The 25,921-nt window shown below is 46.7% G+C and overlaps 1 protein-coding gene across 2 annotated transcripts in view; it reads right to left on the bottom strand.

Annotated features, from left to right (window-relative positions):
• LOC138581103 (NFATC2-interacting protein-like) overlaps positions 1-25,921 on the bottom strand; it is a 267,438-nt gene that overhangs the window by 63,537 nt on the left and 177,980 nt on the right. For both annotated transcript variants that reach the window (XM_069652180.1, XM_069652178.1), the window contains exon 8: positions 9,446-9,558. In XM_069652180.1, the coding sequence (XP_069508281.1) occupies positions 9,446-9,558 (113 nt within the window). The remainder of the gene's footprint in view (positions 1-9,445; positions 9,559-25,921) is intronic.

The raw sequence follows: 25,921 nt of genomic DNA on the forward strand, positions 1-25,921 counted from the left end.
CCCGAAGGGCAGTACCTTGAACTGGTAGTGCCGACTGTCCACCTTGAACCGCAAGTACTTTCTGTGCGCTGGGAACATGGAAATATGAAAATAGGCATCTTTCATGTCCAATGTTGTCATGTAGTCCCCCTTTTTTAGGAGGGGGATTGCCTCTTGGTTTGCAGGCCGTAAGTCTAATACTGAGCGCATTGTTAAATCTTTCTTTTGTACAAGGAAGTAGGTTGAATAAATCCCCTTGTTTACCTGGTGTCCCGGGACGAGTTTGATCGCGTCCTTTGTTAGCAGATTGACGATTTCCTCGAGGAGGATTCTTTGGTGGTCCAAAGAATGTGCTCTTTGTCATGGAGGGTGGTTTCGGGGACGCTCTAACAGTTCTATGCAGTATCCTGCGGACACTGTGGACAGCACCCATCTATCTGATGTGATCCCTTCCCAAGCCTGGGTGAAGTTGGAAATGCGTCCTCCTACTGGGGATGCGTGAGAAGGGACCCTGAGCGGAGCGTCACTGTTTTGGAGGAGGCGTGCCGCTGCCTCTACTGGGGCTGCCTCTACCTTTACCCCTTCCTCTCTTATTCCCCCTGCTATAACCTTGGGTAGACTGTTGGTTATTGTTCCACTGCGTACCCTGGCCATGGGAATAGCTTGACCCTCTTTGGGAATTCTGTCCGCGTGTGCGGCGAAAATTGCCATTACCCCTTTGACTTGGGGGCTTAGTGGTTAGTTGACCTAGGGACTTGAGTGTTTCATACTCGTCCTTGGCATTTTTCAGCGCGTCCTCGACCGCCTTACCGAACAATAGATCGGACTCCACTGGTTTGTCTAACAATGATTCTTGGGTTTCGGCCTTGAATCCAGACTGCCGTAACCAGGCATGTCTCTTGATAACCGTAGCCTCTGCTATCAATCTCCCGGCGTTATCTGCGGCATCAAAGGATGCCTTTAAAATGCAACCGGATACGGCTCTACCTTCCGCTGAGACTCGTGCCATTTGGCTCTTTAGGGGTTCTGGGGCGGAATCTATGAGTGCCGCGACTTCCTCCCATTGGTGGCAGTTATAACTCGCCAGCAGGGTGGTGGAGTTGGCGATTCTTGTTTGGTAGGCGGAAGTGGAGGCAACCTTCCTACCGAACCCATACATTTTCTTGCTCTCCTTGTCGGGAGGAGCTTCTGATGATGACAAGGGTGTTCCTAACGACTAGGGAGTCCGGTTTCAGATGCCCTCTTATATACAGTGGGTCTGATTGGGCTGCCCTGAAAAGCTTCTCAATCCTGGGGTGACTGCCCTGGTGAGGTTGGGGTTTACCAGTGAAGGGTCTATTCTTCTTTGGATTGACCTAAGGATAGGGATGGCCTGCGCAACAGGTCTCCTTTCTCCCACCAACTCTTCGGCAAAATCTCTTTCCTCTTGAGCACCCTGGGTGTCAATGCGGAAGTGGTTTGCTGCTCGAGATAGGACTTCATTTAGGAGAGGCTGGTTGTCGACCGGGGAGTCGTTAACCGGTGGTTCCTTATCTACCGGGGAATCTACCCTGTATGTTTCTGGGTCGTCCTCTTCCTCCTTTTGTTCCTCATCGTCCCCATAGTAGCCTGTCCCAGTCTGTTCTTCCAACATGCCCAAATCTGCATCCTCACAAAGGGAAGGATCTTCCTCTTGAGAATAAGGGTGAATGTGGAAGGGATCTGAAGACCGTGCTGTTTCGAACCGGGATTCTTTACTTGGGGGGATAGGATCTTTGGAACCTGAGGGTGCTGACCCGTTGGGGTTATAAGTGAGAAAATGTTCAGGGTTTTTGGAATAGAAATCTGCCAATCATGACATTCTTGACATGACTCTATCTATGTCCTCACTAGACCACTCTCTTGAACTGGGAATGACTTTGCCTGGGGGGAGTTTCCCTGTCTCATCTATAATTGAGATGTGAGACCTATCTGTCTGTTTGAGAGGAGTGGAATGTTTCTGCGGTGTGGAAGTAGGCTGAGACTGCTTCCTCTGTTTTTTTCCCCCCTCCCCGTGGCTGGAAGAGTGTTTACCCTGCTTCTTTGGGCCTTCGGAGCTTTTCGACGCCTGGCGTCGAGCTTCGGTAGTGGTGGTACTATCCTTCGTGGTGGGCCCAACGCTTGGAGGAACGGTCTTTTAGTGTTTTAGGTTTGAACCTACTACACGCTCTGCAATTTGCCTCGAGGTGATCCCTTGGCAAGCAGAGATTGCACGTGGCGTGTCTGTCAACCCAAGGAAACTTGCAGTTGCACTTTGGGCAAAATTGGAAAGGGGTACCCTCCATACGCACCTTGAGGCAGCGGGCTGGTAAGTGTAGGAATATATAGAAAGTATATAAGAGTGTAGAGTATGTCCACCCCCCACTCTCCCTACTTGTAGTGCCGAGGCCAGAGGCCTTCCGAGGCCCGGGCCGAGGCCAGAGGCCTTCCGAGGCCCACTCTGTAGTGAAGCTCTCGACAGTCGCTTTCTTCTCCGGTTCGGCGTAGAGTGTCGAATTTCGGTGACTCGACGTTGGGGTGGAGAAAAAGGGGGAAATATAACAATATTTTTCAAAGTATGGCTAATGCCAGGGAACTCCGCTGAATGCTTCCGACCAGTATGGCGGAAAAAAACAATCTGAGGGTCCTAGATGCGTGAGGGATCATGGGTACAGTGGACGTCACACTAGGGATAGTATTACTGGCACGCCCTGTGTTGACGCCCATTTTCGAGTTTCGAAAAACAAACTGTAATACTCCGCAACTTCCACTAGATATCGGCCTATGCACAGCATGTGATCTAAGCAGATTCCACAAGCCTCAGAAATATATATATTTTTTTAAAGGCTCTTTTCAGAGCCAGCACTACAAACGAAATCCCCTACCCTTGTTGAAATGTATTCTCTCACTCCTGTGCGCAAAGCACGATACGTCCGCGGACATTGTGATAGTTGCAGGGTTGCACGCGTTACATCCCGGCCTTTTGCTGGTGGCGGCCATCGAAATGGCACTGTGGAGGCTACAGGATTGCGCAATAAGGTTTCTGGGTGTGGTTTGTATGCACAGACTGTGGTACACTGTGTATTTGTCGACAAAACTGCAGAAGGTGCCGTTATGGCTGTGTGTTTAACGAGCCACAGCGTACGGTTTTTGGGCGAGTTCTGAATCCATTGATTGAAAGTGAATGAAAAACACTGTGCAGTGGCTGGTCATTTTGGATTCTATCATGTGGATTTGTACTGGTATGGAGTACCTGCAATAAAGTGACTGATTTTGGTTTGTCTTTGTGAGACTTTGGTGACGCACAATCATTATTTTTCTTCATTGTGGAGGGAAAAGTTCTCAACATGTTACCGGAGTTTCATGCTGTTTGCAAGGAAGGAGGCACTTGCCCAGGTCATGCGTATGTTTCTGATCTCCAGCATCATTTTTTATCACATTACGCAGACACAGATGTGGCTGAGTTATTTTTCATTTGGTCCTGAAATGGAGAAAGCCTGGTACATTGTGAAGAAGTCGATTTGTGCCTTTTTACGACATGTGACTATGTCGTACTTCAGAAATGGGAATATAACTTTCACAGCACAAAGAGTTTTTGACACAAATGGCGTTCATCTCACTATTCCTGCCATTCCGATTTATGCATGACATATCCAAAATGCCTTGCTGCCCTTCTTGGAAGTACAGGAAGAATTTTTGTAGTAGTTGTTGTGCACTTACACGTTTCAAACATACAGCAACCCGGGAAAAAAAACCTTTTTACAGACAGCCCTTTCTACCCGATTCCACTGCAGTGTTTTCCACAGAGTCACACCTCCCTTTATGTAGCGCACATTTTGTGGAGCGTATACGGTGCGTGGCGCCCTGCAGCCGCTCGTTGCCAATTCCATTTTTCAACTCTGAAAGGAGCTTTATTCATTGAACCGTTTTCCTTTTCCAGTTGGTTTCTATTTATGTTGGTATTGTAACACACGACACAAAAGGAAAGGAAGGGCCGGTACCAGAAGGGGCACCAACTACAGGGATAACATAGGGCACATGCAGAGAGAGGGAAATGTTGGGTGGCCCTCACTTAAATAGGCGGCAGTCATAGTCATGCTCCCAGACCGAACCTTCCCAAGTACTTCTAAGTAGCTTCCCTCTGTACAGTAGCCCGTCATGGTACATGCACAATACAATGCCCTTTGCCAGGTAAGGGTCTGCAGCGCAGCATATGGTCTGCAAGGATGTTAAGGATCCGCTGCCCTACAGGAGTGCCCCTGTGGTTGGCAGGAGCAGATGTGGAGAATGCTGTTCATGAATTTAACCTACTGCATTGTTGGAAGGGCAGTAGCCTGCCCACTGGTGCCTTGTGTTTCCATTTCAGTTCTCGTCATATGCAGTACGGACACTCCATTGTAGGCCATTAGCCGCAGGACCAGCATTCACGGAGATGAATAAATTCTGAGATACAAGAATGCTTACAACAAGGAGAAACGCAGCTTCATTTTGTGGCTCAGGAAGATAATTGTTCAGTGCGCCCCATGCGGCTACAGTACTTTTTAAACCACCAATGATATTCTTTGCTTACTTGTCTTTACATGCACTTGTATGTGAGTGACCAAGTCGCACCAGCTTTGCCATTTTGCAGACTCACTACAGACTGTCACACCTGCAGTTAAGCGTTTTCTCCAACTCTACAAACCCGAAGGCGAACTCTTGACACTTTCCGTCACGGTGCTCACTGCAGAGGCGGTGTGTCTGTTTCACGGGTCATGGAAAGGCAAGCTGCACATCAATCAAATTAATGCGACATTTACCACGCCCAGTGTACACTGGAGGTTGCTGTTCCTTGTTTCCAGTGGGCCTCATACAGCCAGGCGTGCTGCAGCCATAAATTGGTAGGTTTGCACAGCAAACCACGTAGTTGCCAGGACTGCTTGAAATGAGGTAGCCTACCGTATGAATTCGTAGGGCTGGCGACAGGGGCGGTGTTACCGGCACAAAGAGGATGCCCTACGCATGCGCATAGCTGTGAAACGGACAGACGTGCGCTCCCTAAACTAATTAAAAGGGCATTAGAAGATGTGGCCAGTACTGGAGTCCTACGGATACCTGCATTGTGATTGCACATATACGCCGGCCATGTGCAGTCTCGCTAGGAAACCTCCATATTGCTTACCTGCAGCCATCTAAGACAGTGATGTGCGCCACAGACCCACCAAGCAATGTTAACACAATAAAGAAAACCCACTCACGCACTGACCAACACTTATCATGTACACCTTTAGTTTCTAAGATATACGGACACTATTACAAAAGGGAAGGGGTAGCACAAATGGATACATGCATAAGGGAATTTGGGCTTTCAACAAGTTCGTCATGAGGGCAGCCAAGGATTCTGTGAAAAAACGTTAACGGGATGTTATGGTTCAGTTGCGCTACCAAAAACCTAGCAATAGCTACTGGGAGTTGCAGTGCCTTAATAAGCCTGTCCAATAATAATAATAATAAAAAGTCGGCATGCTGCACTGGCATGCCATCCGCTCAGAGGTAGCCCCTCCTTTTCCAACGTGCTAACCCTGCGTCCACCGTTGACATCACATAGGCGGAGTCACTGTACACTGTTACTTCCTGGGCGTGCCTGTAACACTATCCCTATTGTGACTTGTAGTGTACCCAGTGCTCCAGATAGGATTGGAAGTGGGAGAATGTTACTCCCCATTTTGTAAAGTTGAAAGTAAAATGATTTTTTCGGGAGTCCAATTCCCAATGATAAAACATTTTTACTCGCTTATAAAATACTAACTGAAAAACGGAAATGTTTCTGTAATATATATTTCTTTGCACCTAGTTGTTCATGCACTGTAAAGATACACATTTACTTCATCCGATCAGGCAGTTAAAAGGGTTGTTTCTTTCTGCTGCACTACATGCACTACTGGTCCAAACATATCCATGGAGCTGTGAGGGTGATAGCAAGGGCGCAAGATTCCACATGTCTTTTCCCTATTTTTTGTTTGGAGTATTTGTACTCCCCATTTGAAATTTTTGGGAGTATTTGTAAATTTTTGGGGAGTAAAAGTGGGCGATACACCCTTTATCTGTAGGGCTGAGTGTACCCATGATCCCTCGCAAGTCGAGGTCCCCCTGATTGTGTTTGGTCTGCCATGAGGGAGCCTGAAGAGAATGCATGAGTGAGTACAGAAGAAAAGAAGGTGTAAGATGTTTATTTTCCTTCAATTCGAAGCAGGGAGGAAGGGCGGTGCATGTCAAGTTAGTCCAACTCTTGATCAGGAGGCCCGGTAGAAGAACTCGAAGAGTAGTGAGTTCTTCCTACCAATGTGTCCCTTTGTATTTCCAAAGCAAACTACAAAGGGACCGATTAGTCAAAAGATGGATACACTGCAGGAGCTGGAGATGGACACAGACACCGTGGAGTGCAGAAAAGGCAGCCGATTTGGGAACGCTGCAGTGGCTGTTGATGTATACAGACAGCGTGGACTGTAGAAAAGTAAAGCCGTATATCAGAAGAAGTCAAGACACAGCATGAGAGAAAAAGTCAAGGGGTGACAAATATGCACGTTTGTTGCAAGATGAACAAATAATAAGCATAGATTGACTTACCAACGGGAAGGCACTACCGAGGAACTCTGCGAAACCCAACCTATCCCTAACTCACGACGAAACGAGGACGCCTAGGCGGAATTCAGTAGTCTCAAGTCCACAGACTACCCCGACGAAACGAGGACGCCCATCGACCTCAGCGCAAGGTGTTAGTCTCTAGTTCGTGCGCTATTCTCTTGGGTTATGCAGATTTACTCAGGTAAGATGGTTGTGATGATGCCCAGGTAATGCCGTACTGTTGTGGGTCGGGTCATTGTTCCTTTTGACCCGGCGAGATGAATCCAAATGCCAATCAAGGATGATTAGTACTTTGTTGTTGCAAGGATGGTCAAGCGTTCCGGGGTGCAACAACGTGCGGGCATTACAGTATAGATAGACAGGAGGCAAGGAAAATCAATAGCGTTCCGGGGTTCAGCAACGTGCGGACAGTATAGATAGAACAGTAGGCAAAGCAGGTCAAACAGCGTTCCGGGATTCGGCAACATGTAAGCAGTTCAGTAGCAGACAAACAGTAGGAAAAGGCAGATCAACAGCGCTCCGGGGTTCGGCAACGTGTAAGCAGTTCAGTAGCGGACAAACAGTAAAACAAGGCGGTCAAAAACTCAGACTGCGGTCAAAGCCAAAAACAATTAACAGGCGCAGCCAACGGAAACAGGACATAGGTACGAGAGCTGTGATTCAAACGAAATCAGAAGCTGCGAGAACGGCTACCCAGAAGCGTTATAACGGGTATCCGTGACCTCGTTTGGATCCTCCTCCTCCCTATAGCGAGCGTGGTAGTTTTGCTTGTGGAGAGGACGCCATAATCGCAATGGTAACATGGCAGCACGCGTTCAGAAAGGGCATTTTGGCTCGATAACAGAGAGACGGAGTTTACTTGAGATGTGCAAGGTACGCTGTCGAAGACTTAGTGCTGGATATTTTGTGGTAATCACGACAGTGCATTTAAGTCTATGCAGATACATGCACCAGAAATACGAATAAGGTAAGTAATGTAGGTCTTTTGATGCTTGTGAATCTGCTTAGAATCACATGCTGTGCATAGGCTAGCTGGCTATACCAGGAGATGGTGGTGGGATGTGTGAAGAAACAGCAGCAAAGAGATGTCTTAGTGGAATCATCCAAAATGCTGATAAAAAATGACCGAATGCGTGATTTGGCCGAAGTTCGGCCGTTCAAAAATCCTGAATGGCCGAAAAGTTTCGACCAGATCACACATTTGGTGCTGAGTGCTGTGGGGGTGTCCCCCACACCCTTGCTCACTATTTGTGAGCTGGGGTTGGGAGGTAGCCCCTGCAGCAACCCCTGCCCCCTCCCAAAAAAAATAAAAAGGACCCTGCAGCACCAGTTCCCGATCACAGAAGTGAAAGGGAACAGGCGTTGCAGGGACACAAGGTAAAGGGTGTGGGGGTGTGTGGCTGAGGGCGGGGGCCATAGTGTAAATGTTCAGGGGAGAAAAGACCTAAGATTATTTCGGAAAATATTCTTCAGTCTTTTCTCCCTCGAACATTTGGATTGTGGGCTTTCGGCCCGATCTGTCTCATCACCGCCTGACAATCAGTCTTAGAATGTGTATTTAAGTAGCAATGTTGAGTGAAGGTGTGAACAGAACTCCATGTAGCTGCTTTGCAAATAGAGTCCAGAGGAACATTTGCAATGAAAGCTACAGCAGCCCCTGAGCCTAGAGTAGAATGTGCTCTAGGCATAATGGGTAAATCTCTCTAAACCAGAGAGTAACCACATTTGGATGCATTTAACAATACATGCAGAAATTGACTTAAAGACGGGGTCCCCTTCTCTACCTGCAGCAGAGACAAAGAATTGATCTGTCTTTCGAAGTGGGTTTGTCTTATCAAGGTAATACACCACTGCTCTCCTAACATCCAGTGCATGGTGGCTTCTTTCAACCGAGTTATTGGGATATTGAAAGAAAGTTGGAAGTTCAACAGATTGGTTTACATGGAACTTGGAAATGAATTTAGGCGGCAAAGCGTAGGTATGTGCGCAAAACCACTCTGTCCTTATGAATAGTGACCAATGGGTCTTGAACTAACAGAGCCTACAGTTAACCAACTCTCCTAATAGAAGTAATAGCCACCAGAAAAGCAGTCTTATAGGTGAGAGCCTTAAGACTAGCTTTGTGCAATGGCTCAAAGGGAGGGCCCATAAATTTAGTAAGGACAGCATTAAAGTCCCATCCGGGAGTTGGATTAGAAATAGGAGGGCAAAGTCTTTTTACCCCTTACATGAAAGCCTTGATTGCAGGGACATCAATCAGGAAACCTTGCTCTGAGATATGGTCCATAAAAGCGACCAACCAGAATGGCAGAACTAAAAACAATCTGCAGGGGCCTCGATGCGCAAGGGATCATGGGTACACTACACGTCACGATAGGGATAGTGTTACAGGCACGTCCAGGTCAACGTCCCTTTTCAATCTAGATGTCAGACTATATGCACAGCATGTGAGTCTAAGCAGATTCACAAGTATCAGAAATGCATGTTATGGTGATCCTTGATGAGAAAAAAGAACCCTGCATAGCAGACCACCCTCACCCTCTTCTCCCCCACTATGGTGGGTTACAATCTGAGATTTTAAATACACTAAAGCACATGCTAAGAAACTCATGTTTATGTTATACATGCAGACTGCATGCATTCATGAGAGGATACCTCTACCTGAGAAACTGTAGCATGTGAAGGGAGTGCAGGGGAAGAACTACTTAGTCTCTCCTCGCAGAGAGTAATTGAGGGATGCATTTTTTTCAAACCAGAAAGACAATGACCGTGAGAGGATCCACCTAGTAATGGACCATACAGTAGGGAAAGTAATTAGGGGCAAGATTGAAAACATCTTTCTTACCTTGCGGATGGTGACTGAAAGGTGAGACCTCTTCTCTTGCCCTTGAATCCTCAAAGTTATGTTCTGGTCAGAATCTGGATTTTGTTTCGTTGTTTGAGACAACACCACACAATCTAGAGAAGAAAGTAGTCAAGATGTATTTTTCATCCAAGAAAGTGAAAGTGAGCAGTCCCTCTTGCTGCCACAGATGTCAATGCATCAAACAAAATAAACTGAGCAGAGAGAATTCCAGCATAGCTACCCATCATTTATGGGTGTAAAATTACAACCCGGGTCAAATCCTCTTAGGGTTCCACCTGTGAGCGGGACCCATGGGCTTCAGATGTATGGGGACATAATTACAAATACTTTCTTTTATTAAACACAATATTTTTGCAGATGGCTTGAAAGTCATGTGAGCTGGAAGGTGGGAGAGGGAAGAATATTCTTTAGAGCACCAGTTGTAGCGATAACATCAACCATGGCAGATAAAAATCCCACAGGATAATTCATTGCTTCCGGACACCCTACATCGGCGCATGGGGATCAGCAAACTTGTCCTACGTTGGTTTAAGTCATACCTCGCCAACCTCAAGCAGTATGTTCAGATGGACCCCTCTAGATCGCCAATGCTACCAGTCACCTGTGGAGTCCTGCAGGGTTTCAACCTCTCCCAGTGATCTTCAAATCTATACATGGAGCCGCTGGGAGACCTCCTAGCCGCGCACAACATCCACATAGACCAATAGGAGTGTTAGGGAGAATTCTCTGTTTAGGCTGAATTTCCTAACCTAGTGAGTCCCCCAGCAGCATTGCTGGATTTTTGGGGTTTATTTTTTTCTCCTGCCAAGAGTGAGACTCTTTTACCCTCACTCTTGGGCATGATTTGAGTGTGTTTCTTTGAATCTAGATGTGTTTAATGGGCTATGGGGTCTTTTACTCCATAGGGCTTCATGTGTTTTTGTGATGTGTGTTACACAGCACCCTCCGTGCAGTAACACAGGGGTGTCATAGTGACCCCCCAGTATAGACTCCATACCCTGGGACTGACTACTGTCTCCCAGGGCATATAAAGTCACCATTGACTTTACTAGTCTTAAATTCTGAACAGAACCAGTACAAACCATCATATTGTGGACGTACTGGCTGGGGCAATTCAATTGCCCCGGGGTCTGTTAGTCGAGGGGGCACGCCTCCGTCCCCCCTGATCGAGTTTTGGCTGGTGGCAGTGGATACTACTTTTTATATTCAACCGCAAATATTTTCCTATGGGATTTCCCATTGTTTTAGGCTACTACCTTTATTTAATTATTTACGGTAGCCTCGAACATACCGCCGGTTTACTTAATTAATATAAATTCTCCGGTTGGTATTTTTTGCCAAAACTTGATTCTAAAATGGCGTTTGTGTTCTCTTCTGTGACTCCAACCCAAGTCGAGCCCTTTGTTCCACTTTTTGGCGGGCTTCTCCACAGAAGCCCTCCAAAGTGGTGCCACTCTGTCTGCGGTACTTAGGAGGGGTGGAGGGAAATTTAGGCACCCTGGACTGAGTTGCCTAGGCAACTCAAGTCGCACTCCATCCTGATTGAGTGACAGCTAGGCTGAGTGAATGGGGGTTTGCTGCATAAAAGCAAGGCTTTGGGGACTGGAACTTCAGAAGTCGCCACAGGACCTAAGAATCCGACGAGGGAGAAGCTGAGCCGACCTGCCACGACACCACTACCGGTGGAGCCCTGCTGGACTGCCTCACCACTTTCCCCAACGACAGAGGAGATCTCCCGCCGGAGAGTCTTCTTCCTTTGACTGGTGGGGATAACCAGTTTCACCGTCTTTTCGCTTTCCCAACGTACCTCGTGGCCGCCTTGCCCGTGCCAAGCACCCCGGCAACCGGGATACCATGTTTTACCACGACTGCGAAACAAAGGTACCACCTTTAACCGGAAAACTCTGCGGCTGGTTTCTGCCCTGGTAGTGCAACGACCTTCATCTTTCCTCCAAGTCGAGATCTTCTCTTCCCCTGGACGACGACGCAACTTGCACCCACTACCAGGAACAACTGCCACCGCTGGAGGATCCTTCCCACTTAAGGTACCGTGTCCCGCCTGGCTTCCCTTGCTACCGACTGTAGGGGGTAGATTTAGCCCCCGGCTTTCGAACCTGAGTTAGCCTGGGACACCCTGGCTAAACTTTCCTAAAGCCTCTCTAAACTTTTTTGAACCCTCTGCAAGACTTTCTGAGCCTAGTGTAACTGTGTGATCTTGGGCGCATTTGTGCTCTGCTCTCTCTAAGAGTGGGCCCAGCCTTTGGACTTTGGCTCACCAGTGACTTTTGCTCTTCTGCCTTGCTTATAGTGTTCCTGAACCTTAGAGTGGTGTACCTTTCCATATTCTGTCTTTCTCCCTCCCTTTCTCACAAACTTATTGGAGTGCAATCTAGTGAAGCGCTCACCTCTGTATGAAAATAAGTGGTGTTTTACTGTGACTTATCTGATAAGGAAAAAGGGGTGTATATATTACAATAGTAACTGTGTTTAGAACATTTTACCATAAGAGTGCTGGAGTGTTTCAAACTGTGTGTTTTTAAATAAATAATGATATACTCTGATACCAAAGCTCTGGTCAGTGTTTGCTTGTATTGGTGTATCTGCGTGCCTATTGTGTATACTTTGCATACTGCCTAACTCTTCTTGAGGGAAGTCTGACTGCTCAGCCACAGCTACCAGGTAAATCTGGGTGGTACAGACTGCTACCAAGTGGGTTTACTGCCAACACCTGTAGTCTTAAATCTTTTGCAGTGGTCCCTAAGGGAACTGCACAGGTTTCTGCCTAACAAGGACAACAATACAAAGGTACACCTCAAGATTGACTACATCAAGGACATCCATAGGCTCAAAACCGGCCTCTTGCTGATCCAGTCTTGGATGTCCAGTGCATACGTGAAGCTCAACCTCTCCAAGACCTAACTCCTATTCCTAAGATTTTCATATTTATGATAAATCTTCCTGTTCTGTTTCAACCCCAGAACTTTTTGCTTGGACTTGGTAATTATTTTATCATGTCCTTAGGTGAGTGGGAATCTTTTTCCCCCTCTAATCTGTCTTCTACTCTTTTTATGGGTCGTCTTTTTATGTCTCTCTATAGAGGATGATTGGAGTTATAGTTTCCTATAGCACTGACTGTAATGTAATATGGCAACACACCACATTTTAAATGCAGTGGCTTCCTTTTTAATTCATATTATTTGTGGGTGAACTACTGTTCTTAAGAAGTAAAGTGGGATTTCCATCCCGTTTACATTGATTCAAGTGAGCCAACACACCCCACTTTATGTGGAGTGCTAGGGGTATACAATATATCCCCTCAGCACAACCCCACCTTATGTGGAGTGCTAGAGGGATACAATATATCCCCTTTCTTACTTACCAGGTAACATTTGTGTTACAATTTCAAGTTTACTTGAATAGCTGCTGGCAGTGGTTTTACCTTGGTGACTTTTTTGTTTTATAACTCGCATGCTGGTAATTCAGCCTCAGTAATGCACAGAAGGGCCACTATTCTGCTGTAATGGTGGGCTCTTTTTTGCCATTTCTTGTTTGGTTGTTGTTTCCGAGGTGTTCCCCTGCTATTCTAGGTGGGAACGACCTCAGTGGAAGTTTTGTCTTCAGCAGGAATCCTTTGTATTCCACGTCAAGGCTCCAGAGTGTCCGAGAAGGCAGGAAGCGAGGGAGGAGTCTGAAACTCTGCAGCCCCTTGTCTTTGACCTTGCCTGAAAGGAACCAAGTCTCAATGAGGGGGCTGGCTGTCCCGATTTGACAGCCAGACCGCCCCATAGTGTAAACTGCAGGGAGAGATTGCAGAAGTTGTGCTGTGGTTCCTGATGAATAATCCGAACCTGGAAGCTGCTGACAAGTCAACCACATGAGCTGCATCCGAAGAGGAAGATGAACAAAAGACGTCTGCAGCGATTTCCAGCAACCAGATAGCCTGCTGTGTAACCGGAGCCTGATGCAACCCTTCCTTCCAGTCGACCTACATGTCCTGAAAACGGCTGGTATGATCCACTGGTCTCAAGAAGACCTGCATTTTGACCCATGCCATGACTTGCTGCGACCTTCCTGAGCTGCAAACCAGCAATACCCTAGGACCTCGAGCCTGAGTGCGTTGCATGTTCTTCCGAAGTCCGAATCTGTCCGAAACTTTGGTGGACTCCTGCCGGCTCTCCAGAGACACGATTCGAAACCCTGAAGTCCCCTCACCAGAGTGCAGGACAAAGTGAGTGAAGAGAATCCAAACCAGGATATCCATTCTTCATCTGGGTGCTGTAAAAAGGTGCCAAATCCATAGAGCCATGAGAATCTGTGAAGTCTCTTTTGCTGGAAGCCGCCTCCAACGACAGCTGCAGCAATTTCTCGTCCAGTTCTTTTGTCTCTGTAAGGAACAAGTTACTTACCTGTAACTATTGTTCTCCATCATGGGTCTTTCGTGGATTTGCATGCTCATGAATATTCCTCGTTGTCAGGCCAGGAATCCTCAGTAAAAGAAAAAACAGTTTCACTTTCACTTACAAACTGTATTTCTCCTCTAAACCAATCACTGCACTCTGGGCCATTCTGACCCCAGCCAATGACTACCCTCTCCCTAAGCCCCTCCTCTGGCAGCCATCTTCAGATTTGGTAAGCACGTAAAGTGGCAGTATGATCAAGAAGAGCCGCAGAAGGGTAGGAGGGAGGGTTTGTATGTGAATCCATACCCGACACATGCTGGAGAACAACAGTTCCAGGTAAGTAACTTGTTCATTCTCCAGCATGGGGTCTGGCATCAATTCACATGCTCATGAATAAAGACTACATAGCAGTACAACATTACACAACCACGGGCAGTGGCAAGGCTAAACATAAGCAATTACTCTTACCTCCGGAACAGGCTCACCTTCAAGCGAACAGGTTGTTTAGCACTGCTTGGCCGTCCCTGGACCTCTCTGGAATCCCTGTCGACGCAGTAGAATCTCGTGAAGGTGCACGTAGCAGCCCTGCAGATGTCCAGCAGGGGCACACCAGACATGAACGCCGTTGTCGCAGCGATCGCGCTGGTGGAATGACCTCTCGGACAGCCGAGCAGCAGTTTGTTTGCCAACCGATGACGGTGCGTGATGCAGCCAGACAGCCACCTTGAGATGGAAGCCTTGGACATGGTTCACAGGATCAAAGTTCACGAACAATTGAGACGTCTTCCGAAAACTCTTTGTGCGTGCCACGTAGAACTTCAGAGCACAAGCAACATCCAGCGAGTGCAAAGTCCTTTCAGCCAGCGACAAAGATTTTGGAAAGACCACAGGCAACACAAAGCGTTCGTGGAGGTGGAAGTCCAACGGGACCTTTGGCATAAAGGAGGGGTGCGTCTGAAACACCAACCTCTATTCGTGAAAAGTCAGATATGGCTGTTCGCAGGAAAGGGCCTGGATCTCACCTACCTTCCTGGCAGAGGTGATGGGCACAAGGAAAGCAGTTTTCCATGAGAGGAACTTGAGAGGGGCCTGATGCAGAAGCTCGAAAGGGCCCCCCTATGAGCCTCATCAGCACCGTGTTGAGGTCCCACACCAGGGCAGGAACCTTCACTGGCAGGAACGATCGAAACAGATCTGTGAGGAATTCCTTGACGAGACGGTGGGACCAAAGAAAAGATCATCTTGGAGACCTTGTGTAGCGGGAGATAGCCGCAAGATGCACCTTGATAGAGACGTGCACCAGCGCCGCCTAGGCCAAGGACAACAAAAATGGAAGAATCTGCAGGGCCATGACCCTCAGAGGGTTGATCACCTGCGCTCGGCACCACGTAGCAAAACGCTTCCACTTGTGCCCGTAGCAGTCGACGACGCTCTGGCCCTGACAAGGACTTCCCTGCAGTCCGCTGGCAACTCAAACCCTCCGAACTCTAAAGCTGCAGGTGTCAAGCATTCAGGTTCAGCGATCCTGGGTCGTGATGCAGGATTGAGCCTCCTTCTCTGGTGAGCAGAACTGCAACCACTGGTAGCTTGACCAGAGGTGAAGTTGACAGGCTGAGAAGATCCAGGTACCGAATCTGCTTGGCCATGCCGGTGCGACGAGGATCATCCTGCATCAGCTGTCGATGCAGTAATCGTGGGTGACGGTCTTTAACACCCACCGGTCTGATGTAATCCCCTCCCATGCATGGGTGAATGATGACAAGTGTCCCTCAACAGGGGAGGGGACCCGAACATGGGAGTCACTTTGAGGTGGAGGCCGGGGAGCCTTTTGGAGTAGAGTTCCTGCCTCTACGTTGACCTCCCTGCTGGTACTGGCTGTTACCAGATGAGCCTTGGCAGGAAGACCATGGGGTACATCTAGCACCATATTGACCATGGGGAGACTGGGAGAAAGATTGACCACAAAAGGAGCAGCGAGTATTTGAGCCTCCTCGCTGGCGGAAGGGCTTGGTCTTACGCTCACCTGGTCTCTGCGGAGGCGTTGGGCATGGTTGCAGCCCTCCCTGAACTTGAATCACCCCCTTCAGGCCTCTCCCCCAGAAGAAAAGCTGTGAGCGGTGGTACGTGGTGATACTGCTCCTGCGTGGAGATAAGGGTGTGAGTGCGCCAATCTGTGATTGTTGTACCTCTGGAACCCTTCACCCCAAAGTACCGTTTCTGTGAGCATACGCCGGCCCATAAAGCTCACCTGAGAATTATGGAAGATAAGCTCTCCGTCCTGCTACTTCTGGCAATGGCGCGTCAAATGGGACCTAGTTCCTTCAATGAACCGTGATAAGGATTAGTCCAGTCCAGCTGCGACTATGCTTCTCCTTATGATTGGTAAGTCTTTCTTGAGCTCTTGTGATGATGTTCGTTCAGTTTAATGTGTTTATATGTTGCTCCTATTTATGCCTGCAATAATGTTTCTCTTCTGTTTTCTTCCCCTAGATGGAAATGCAGCCTCAATGCAGCTGTGAGACGTGGCCGGATGGAAGATGGATGCTACCACAATGTTCGACAGCAGGTAAGTGGTGGTTGAATGAAAAGCGCAAAGTATGGCGAAGCGCAACCTTAAACTGACTGTTTTTTTCGATGTCTAACCTTGTCTTCTGTTTTTCCTTGCAGGCGCTGCGGTCGATGATGGAGCGCGTCGTCCTGCATTGCCAATATGAAGATTCCGGCAGTCCGGAAAGTGTGAAGATGAATACTTGGTTCGCGAAGAGATGTAAAGGTAAGAACAGCTTCCCCCAGTTGGTAAGTATGCTGGCAGGAAGCAGTATGTCCAGGAAGCAGGATCTTCGAAGGTAAGTCTGACATAAGGCGACGGTGAGCGTTTACGCTGATTGCAAGTGCAGAATAACGCAAAGCATCTGTCTTGAGGATCGGGGCAGCTTATACAGCTGAGATCGTGGGCACGCCCATTAGAGCCGACTTACCAGCCACACCCTGCCACTCCTAAAGAGTGAGCACGTGCAAAGGCAATCCATTAGCAGCCACACCCAAGAACACACTTGGGGCTGCTTAATGGATGGAATGTTCAAGGTTAATGCATCCTGCTTAAAGGATGGAATGTTCAAGGTTAATGCATCTGAAGTGCTATGTCCATAATAAAAGATTTTTAGTGTTAAATAGATGTTCTTGTTTACTTTTGTTCATGAGCCTGGCGCCAAAGGCGCCAGGACGTGTCCACCCAGGTCCCCTGTGCATGCGACCCCTGCATGCCTGTGCCCCTGACTTATTGACCATGACACTTGGCCATGATCTGGCTGAGTGACTTCAGCGTCTCATGCTCTTTCTTAGCAGTCTTTAGGGCATCATCGACAGCCTTTCTAAGTAAGTTGGAGTCTTCGAAGGGATTGTTAATCAGAGAGGCCCGAGTTTCTGGTTTGAAGCCTGATTTCTTTAGCCAGGCGTTTCTCCTAAGAAGAGTCCCCTGGGTTAGAGTACGTCCAGCAGTCTCAGATGCGTCTAGAGTGTTCTTTAATATATTATGGGTCACCTGCCTGCCCTCAGTCACGACCGCCAGCAGGCGTGATCGCAAGGACTCTGGGACCTCTTAAAGGCCTTCCTGGAGCAGGCCCCATGTTAGGGAGAATTCTCAGAAATGTGCCAATTCCCTCCACCTTAGAGACCCCCAGCAACGTTGCTGGATTTTGAGGACTTGATTTTTTTTTAACCTGGAGAGAGTGAGACCCCTTTTCCCACTCTCTCATGTATTTTAATGTGATTTCTGAGCTTTGTGTTTCTTTTGGTTATGGCGCCTGACAAACTCCATAGGCATCTTTTACATTGTGTCACACAGCATCTTCAGTGCAGTGGCACAGGGAAGTCTTTCAGATTTCCCAAAAGTCTAAATACCTTCTCTGGGATAAACTACTGTTTCCCAGAGCAGTGAAGTGAAGTGAAATTGACTTTACTTTCAATTGTAACTTTCTAGACACAGCACACATTACAATAGGGTGCTGGAGGAGTTGGTAGTCAGTCAAAATCTCGAAAACAAAATATCGAATACAAAAAGACCGAAAAAAAAAATATCGAAAAAAAAAATATCGAATTTTTTATTTATTTATTTATATATGTTTTTGGGGTCAGGTAAGTAAAAAAAAAGGGGTAAAATAAAAAAAAAATGAAAAAAAAGGGGGGTTGGGGGGGAACCCCCCATTTAAAAAAAAAACACATTGAAAAAAAAAATTCGATATTTTATTTTTCGGCCTTTTGTATTCGAGATTTTGGTTTTCGAGATTTGTGAATTCGATATTATCACTATGAACCGGAGGAGTTACCTAGTAGCCCCTTAGTCTAGCTTCTCATGTAACAATGTTATGTTATCCTTTCCCCACTGAATGGCTGGTGGCAGTGGTTTCGTTTTAACTACCGTGGTGTGCATTTACTGCAGGCTGCGTTCGCAGCTACAGTAAAGCACTGCTGCAACTCCTGGACAGTTGGTTTGCCCGGTGATGCCCTGCTGTTGTGCTAAAACTCCAAATTCGTATCGACAGAGAAGCCCCTGCACGGACGACTTCTCCCCTTGAGTTGGTGGGACCAATCAACTCCAAAGTCAGCCACCTAGACATCCTTCTCGGAGCTGGTTGAATTTCCACATGTTAAGGATTACAATCTGGCGACACACACCTTGGTCTCGGCCCAGTATGTAGCACACGACTGAGATGCCTTTCTCCTTCTTTTATGCAGATTCAATTTGAGTTGGTACATGACTCGTATCACACACCCTTTTTAAAATACCCTGTGTCACAATGGACCAGGATGGTTTGTGAAATGCAATATTTATTTATTTATTTTAAAATCCAAAAGAAATCATGTTTTTAATTTGGGGCGGCAATCACCAATGGGGTGAGAATCACAATGAAAATGGAATCAAGACCCTTGGTTACCCTTCTCCTAGAACATCTACACAGAACAATTGAATATGAGCACCTTTTCATTTCAGGAAAGAAAGCACCCAAGTTAAGGTTTCCCACTGCAATCTTCCCTCAACCCACAAATAATCGAATTCTGAGTGGATAGAAAGAAGCAGCAGGTAATCAGGAATAAGAGGCAGAAGACAGAATAAAAATCCGACCTTCCCTTACAGAATAAGAGGCAAAAACTTTAAACCCTTAACAAAGGCCTAAAATAACACTCGGAAAGGGCAAATGATTAATTAATGTGTGGTTAAATTATAATATACATATGTTTTATCACCATAGCCTGTATGTTATGTCACTGGCAATCACAATGCAATGGATCACCAAATGCATACAATTCGAAAACGAGTGGAAAGTTTAGAGCATGCTGCAGCCAAATGACACGTGGGAAAACTTGCAATTCCCGCTTTAAATTACCCAAACGGTTTTTAATAAAAACGGGTGAAATACACAGATTGGAGTGCGGTTTTTGAGCCTGGTATATCACAGGGACACTGTAGAAAATAGGTCTCTAGCTACGAAACTGGATGAGTTATGCAAGATATAAAAAGGTGCGCTTTGAGCAAAATGAAGCCGTGAAATAGGAAAGGAAATCAGTTGCGACAAGAACAGTTTTACTTTAAACTAGAGTATTCAGACTGTACCACCAAATACGGACACGTAAGATCCAAGGTTGATTTGCAAGTTCAACCCTGTCACCCCAGCACCCAACCCTGGTGGAAACCAGTCTGATTACTTGAAATATGACTAATGGCTTGGGATTACACAAGACAAAATTGAAAAGAGATGGCGCTAGCACTTAAATGTTAAGGACAGGATACGAGGATAATTCTAACAGTTTCAACAAGTTCTCAGGGTAAAAATAGGATTGCTTAGGTAGTGGGATAGAGACAAAAGCAAGACAATGTAGGCTATGTATTTCCAAGGGGTAGGGATTATACTCTCAGTCCACTTCCTAGTTTTGGGATTTTTGGACAGTCAACAGGGTCTGGTCCCCACACGGCTGGCACGCCTTACAGCAAACAGCTGGGCAGTTCTGGTCACCGGATGGCAAGGACAGCTAGATGGCAATTCTGGTCACTAGATACTAAAGGTCAGCTGGATGGCAGCGGGCATGCAGTTAGTGGGCAGCAAGCCAGGCTCGTTCAGGATGCAAAAGGCACCACAGCTTTCCCCTTTTTAATGGGAGAACAGTGGGTTGATTCTGGATCAATGGCCTTGCTGGGGATAGGATCAGCTATGCTTGGGTTTTGCAGTGGGCTCTGGAGTAGGGTCAGCAATGCTTTGGCCTGGTGGGGGGGGGGTCTGGAATCTGGATGGAGCAGATCAGGTACGCAGCGCAGGAACTTCAGGAAGAGTGACCGTCTAGAGTCCTGTCAGGGACTCTTATTTATAATGCAGTGACATCAAAGTATATGGCTGGACAGGCTTAACTAAGCACACCTCTAACCGACTGGATTGGTCAGGGGTGCTAGTCCCCGCCTCGCTCTCAAGTGGTTGGATTTCCAGGCAGAATGTCAGATTTATGAGGTGAGTTTTACAATGTTCAAAAACCTCCCACAGTTACTTTAGCTAAAATCCGATTTTGCCACAAATGGTACATTTATACAGTTGAAGTCTCTTAGCAACTTACATAAACAGGTTACATATTCTATGCGGACCATTTCACTCCAACTCTGAAATCTGTGAGACATTGGTTCGACCTTCTAATACTTTTTGGTAATTTTGAGTATGAAAGATTCAGCCTAAAATTCTGAAACTTTATACATGTGTGTGGATTATCATAAGGGAGGTAAGTATTAAAATTTGCAATGGCATCATGGATACTTTCCTTATAATCCCCAATACTTTGCCATTTCTGTCCCCAAGGTGTCAGTGAATTCTACAATATCTCAAATTATAAACCACAAAATCACTTTTAAACTGCAAAATCTTTTACATTTTTACAAAATCCTGCCGCAGAGATGAAAGTCTTTACATTTTTATTAATAAATAGTCTTTGGAAGAAAATGGCAGTCCTTTGTCACTGGACCATTTATTTTTTCTTCAGCTGCCACCAACTGTCATTTCCTCTAGAGCAAGGTGGGGGTTTCCCAGCCGGAAGGAAGGTTTATTGCCCCTTCCCCATTTCACACTCCATTGTCAGAGGGTTCAGCCCAGACCAGATTCTGTCCAACCTAGTAATTATCACAGAGGTGTTAGTATCTACTGAGAGTTTATGGTGGTTCCCTTCCTTGGGCGAAGCCTTAGCTCTGCCAACTGGAAGAACTTGTTTTGGAAGCTTGCAAAATCTAGCCAAGTCAGTTTAAAACCTTTGTTTTCTTTTATTTGGTACTGAATTAAGAAAAAACAAACCTGTTGAATAGACAGCCCATATGTGTTTCCCAGCAGCCAACCCCTATTCATTGCTAGGCACAGACAAACTTTCATTCAACATATTACTTTTCTTTTAAAACAGGCATTTATTTTTCTTTAGTTTGCAAAGCCCATTTTACACATGTGGTGTAAGCTGCCAGCACTTTGCTTTTTAAATGTGGGTATTTGACTTTCCATCTGGATTGCCACACTGTTTTGCAGCCATAGTTATTTTCTTGTGGGCAGTAGTTTATTTAAAGTACAGATGCACTGAAATTGACATAGCCCAGATAGCTGGAGTTTCTTTGAACTACTGATCTTTGATACTTTGTAACCCAAAAACGAATGTGCTTCCCGTATGGGTAAATGAAGTTTCTTTGTTGATTCTTCTCAGATTTGGTTTGACAGAGCCTGTCATTCAGGGGTCATGCTTGGTTTTGCTGAAGCACAACGGGGATATGAATGGACATGGCAGGGCCTTATTAATAACAATAGTTTGAGAAAGAACAGATGAAGATAGCGTCAGAGCAGCATCATTTTTAAAGATTAAATGCTTGCTTTTTCAATGGGGACTTTGGGCTTTCAGCAAGGCAGTGCTGCTTTTTCACTCTATTCCTTTTGCACATGTAAGAACACACTGGCAAGCTCCCTCAGTGTGCCCCCCTGTTCCATCCTGCCCAATATGTGCTTGGCAAGATGGTACAGGCAGCTTTTTGTTGCTGCACAAAGCAGTTTTGAGGCCATGGTGCTCACTGGAACCAGCGCAACCATTTTGCTGTTTCTGTTGAAACGCAGCTTGGTTTTGGAGAAATTCTGTTCAGTAGGTCAATGTAGCACACACACACACACACACACACACACACACACACACACACACACACAGAGTTGCTGCTGGAAACCGTATAGCCAGGGAGAGGGACACCAGATTGTGTGCATTGATTTAAAGCTGGCCTAGAGCTCCAGGAAGATCCTACGGACTCACAGGAAGCAGGACTGACCAAGCCTGAGCCCCCAACAGAGTGCGGGACCCCAGAAGCAAGGAAAGCCCCTCTCGACAGCCAGGAACCGCAGTGTTGCTATTTATGGTAGATGCGAGGAGCTGAAACACTGAACAGCCACTGATTTGAAGATTGCCGGTTGCGAGAAGTGGACGTCCCATGGCGATGCAGGAGTCCCCAGAAGTCCTCCCTCTTGTCCCCACGACTGAAGCCCAGGAACAGCGAGATCTGCAGAGCTGCACAGGAACAGAAGTCATCTGCTGCACTTTTTCTTCAATTCAAAGGTACTGTACAAAGTCTGAGAGAACTTACCTCTTGCTGTAGAGTTGTGTGCATCTTCTACCACTCACAAAACAAGTCTAACGGCTTGTGGCCCTACATTTGATTCTTCTTTTCTTCAAAGACGTCTAAAACATTGCGCAAAGACTTTTCTACTTACCTACCAGAAGTGCTTCATCCTATATTAGACTTTTGCCCATTGACTTTGGCTTAGCCTATTATACTGCATGACTTTGCTTAGGGGATCCAAAGTATTTGCCTGCTTAAGAATATTTGTGGTCTCTTGTTGTTCTAATAATCTTTTCCTTTTACCAACTTATAACAGTACTCTAAAGGCAAACAGTAAGATATTAATGTCCCCAGCACCCTAACTATTGAAGTCACCTGAGGGTGTAGTTTGTGTCTGTGGGCCATCCCAAAAGGGTCTTTACTGATTTGGAAACTAAGAGTGTACAGTATTGAAGTGTATTTGTGTGTTACTAGTATATTGCTCCCTTCTGAAGGCTTATTCTAACTGACTGATAAATAAATTAATAATTGTTTATTCAAGAAACCTTGAGAGTAAGAGTGTATTTGAATACTTGTCACTGTGAATCTCTGTCCCCTACAGCTCACATTGGCCCCTCTTAAGATAAGCCTGGCTGCTCAACACGCTACCAAAACTGTGTAGTACAAGCTTATACCAAAGGTTGGGTTTCCTATACCTGTAGTCAGAGTTGTTTATAGTGTTCTCAGTAGCTACTGCATACACACTTTGCCTAACAGTCACTGTAACTAGCGAGAAGAGTCGTATGGTTAGCTATTCTGGTAGAAGAGGCTGCAGAAGTAGTAATCTGTTTCCCTAGGGCATAATGTTTTTTGCAATCTTTATCCGGTGGAGCCTCCTCTGTGGATAGTGGAACCCCTGCCCTCTTTCGAGTGGTTGTAACAACCAGGGAGTCCGGTGTGGCATGACCTTGCATTTATGATTTACGTGGTATTTAGAATTGCTGGGCCATTGCTTTTTGCCTTTCATTTTACGTTTTCTCTGCTTTCCTGGGCTTGGGGAGCACCGAAAACGTAAAAATGAAAGTGAAGGCAGCCTCCTCCATGTACAGCTCTGCTCTGGCTGCAGTAATCAAAAGCTCCTAGTAGGGAGCTTTTGCTGCTTGTTTGATGCCGCCAGGGCAGAGCTTAACAAGAGCTGAGGAGGCTGCCTGAAATGGCAAAATGGATGCTCGCATGTTAACGCTTTGAGCGTTGTTGGCTCAAAAGTTTACATAGGAACTTTCTTTAAAATGAGGTTTAATGCATGTTTTTGATTATTGCCCATCTTTTGGGACAATAATATTTTTGAGCGCACTATTCCTTTAATACACTCTGTTCTCTAGGCCTTACTGTCCCCACTTTATTCCCATGCTCATAGAATGTCTGCTCTCCACTGTTCTATTAGTTAGGTGCTAAAGTTGCCCCCTCGCATGTACCAGTTGCCTACCGACCTTGTTTGTCCCCCTCTCCTTGTGAATTGTCTCCAGTTCCCGTATCTCTTTTTCTAGGCCCATCTGTGCTTCCCTCCTCGCTTCCCTTAACCGCTTCGATGCCTCTATGAGGTGCTCCTTAATCTGCTGTTTAAAAGTGTCCCACTGTTCTCCCGGTGTGCCTTTCTGTCCACCTCCCCTCCGTGAATCGCGCGTATCTCGTCCTCTACCTGCTGCCTTAGCTCGTGTTCCCAGAGGAGGTATACTTCCAATCTCAATCCCTTGAGTCGGCCCCGGATATTCCCTCCCTCCCATTCAAATATGACTGGTGCGTGGTCCGATGTTGTCATGCTCCCTATGTGGGCCCTTCTAGCTGTTTGCATCACCCACTGTGTCACCATAATGTGATCTATTCGGCAGTATGTCTTGTGGACGTGCAAGAAGTAGGAGTAGTCTCTTTCCTGTGGATGGTGTGTCCGCCATACATCATTGAGACCCATTTCCTTAAACCTCTCTCTCAGTTGTTTGTACATTGTCCCTGTTGCATGTCCTCTTGGCCCGCCTGATCTATCCATAATCAGGTCTGCCGCTTGGTTGTAATCCCTGGCTCTATCATCTCCACTTCCTCAAAACTGCTCAACTCCCACAGGAACCCCTCCAAGAACCCTTCCTGCCCCTGAGTGGGGGCATATACAGATGCCCATGTGTATGTTTGGCCTCCCATCTTACCCTTTACCAGGACAAATCTCCCCTCCAAGTCATGTTTCACCTTGGCCCCTTCGATACGCAGTGATTTGTGGAAGAGGACCGCCACCCGTGCCCATTTGCTTCCCGCGGTTGCATGGTATCGGAGCGGGGCGTCCCTAATATGGATTTGACCTTCATCTCCCTTCATCAGATGTGTCTCTTGAAGGCAGACTATGCCCGCTCCCTCTTTCTTGATTTCCTGCAGGAATGTGATGCTTTTGTTTGGGCTGTTCAGCCCCCTTACATTCCACAAGTCTAACCTATACATTTATTCTTACTAGTAAATGTTCCATTGTTCTCGGACGCCTCTCTTTCCCTGACCAAGCCCTGCTTTCCCTGGTTGCCCCCCAGACTGGTTGTGTAACCCCAACCCATAACTATCCCTGGATCCTTTTTCCAGGTTCTCAATGTGACCCCCATATGCGAGCATTGTGGGATACTTGCTCCTCCCCACCCATTCTTATCTCTCTCTCCCAAACCATGGTTCCATGTGATATTTTCGCCGCAAAAATATCGCCATACAAAAATGTTGCCATATTTTTGTGGCGAAAATAACACATGGACCCTGTGGGGGACACCCCCGCACCTAATATTTTCGCCACCAAAAATATCACCTATGGCCGTTCCCGACGACCATATGTACGGCGAAATTTTTGGTGGCGAAAATATTACCCGATACCCAAACCATGCATTAGTCTTTACCATAGTTCTGCAGGCAACCTTAGTGTACACCTCTCCTGGGTTCCATTGCCCACTTCATGCCTTCTTCCCATTTTCGTGCTCCAGCACTGGGAGCTGGTCTGCTCCGCTCCAGACGCTTCCCTTTCCTGGTTCTCTACATTGTCCCACTTAGAAGCTCGCAGGCACATCCCCAGCGCCCCCAGTCCGCCCTCGACCTGGGAGATAGTCTTTTCCTTGTACCCCATGTGAAACTGAAGCCTTGTTGGGAAGAGAAATCAGTATTTCATCTTTCTCTTATTTATTTCCTCTCGAAGTTGTTTAAACAGCCGTCTCCTTGCCAGCTGTATTCTCGCCTTTTCTCTGGCCGCACCAATGAGCCGTGTTCTATCTTCGTAGCTGTGCATTTTCACACGTATGTACTGTGGCCTTGCCCCTGGGTCTGCTCTTTGGTTGCCTACTCTATGCGCTCTTTCTATCTCCATGTTTCGGCCCTGCTCTTCTTCTACTAGGATCGCAAGCATCTCCCAAATGCAGCCCTCCAGATCGGAGCCCTCTGCTACTTCCTTAAGGT

The sequence above is a fragment of the Ambystoma mexicanum genome, chromosome 3p (assembly GCF_040938575.1).
Source record: "Ambystoma mexicanum isolate Mex_15411 chromosome 3p, UKY_AmexF1_1, whole genome shotgun sequence".
Classification (NCBI taxonomy): domain Eukaryota; kingdom Metazoa; phylum Chordata; class Amphibia; order Caudata; family Ambystomatidae; genus Ambystoma; species Ambystoma mexicanum.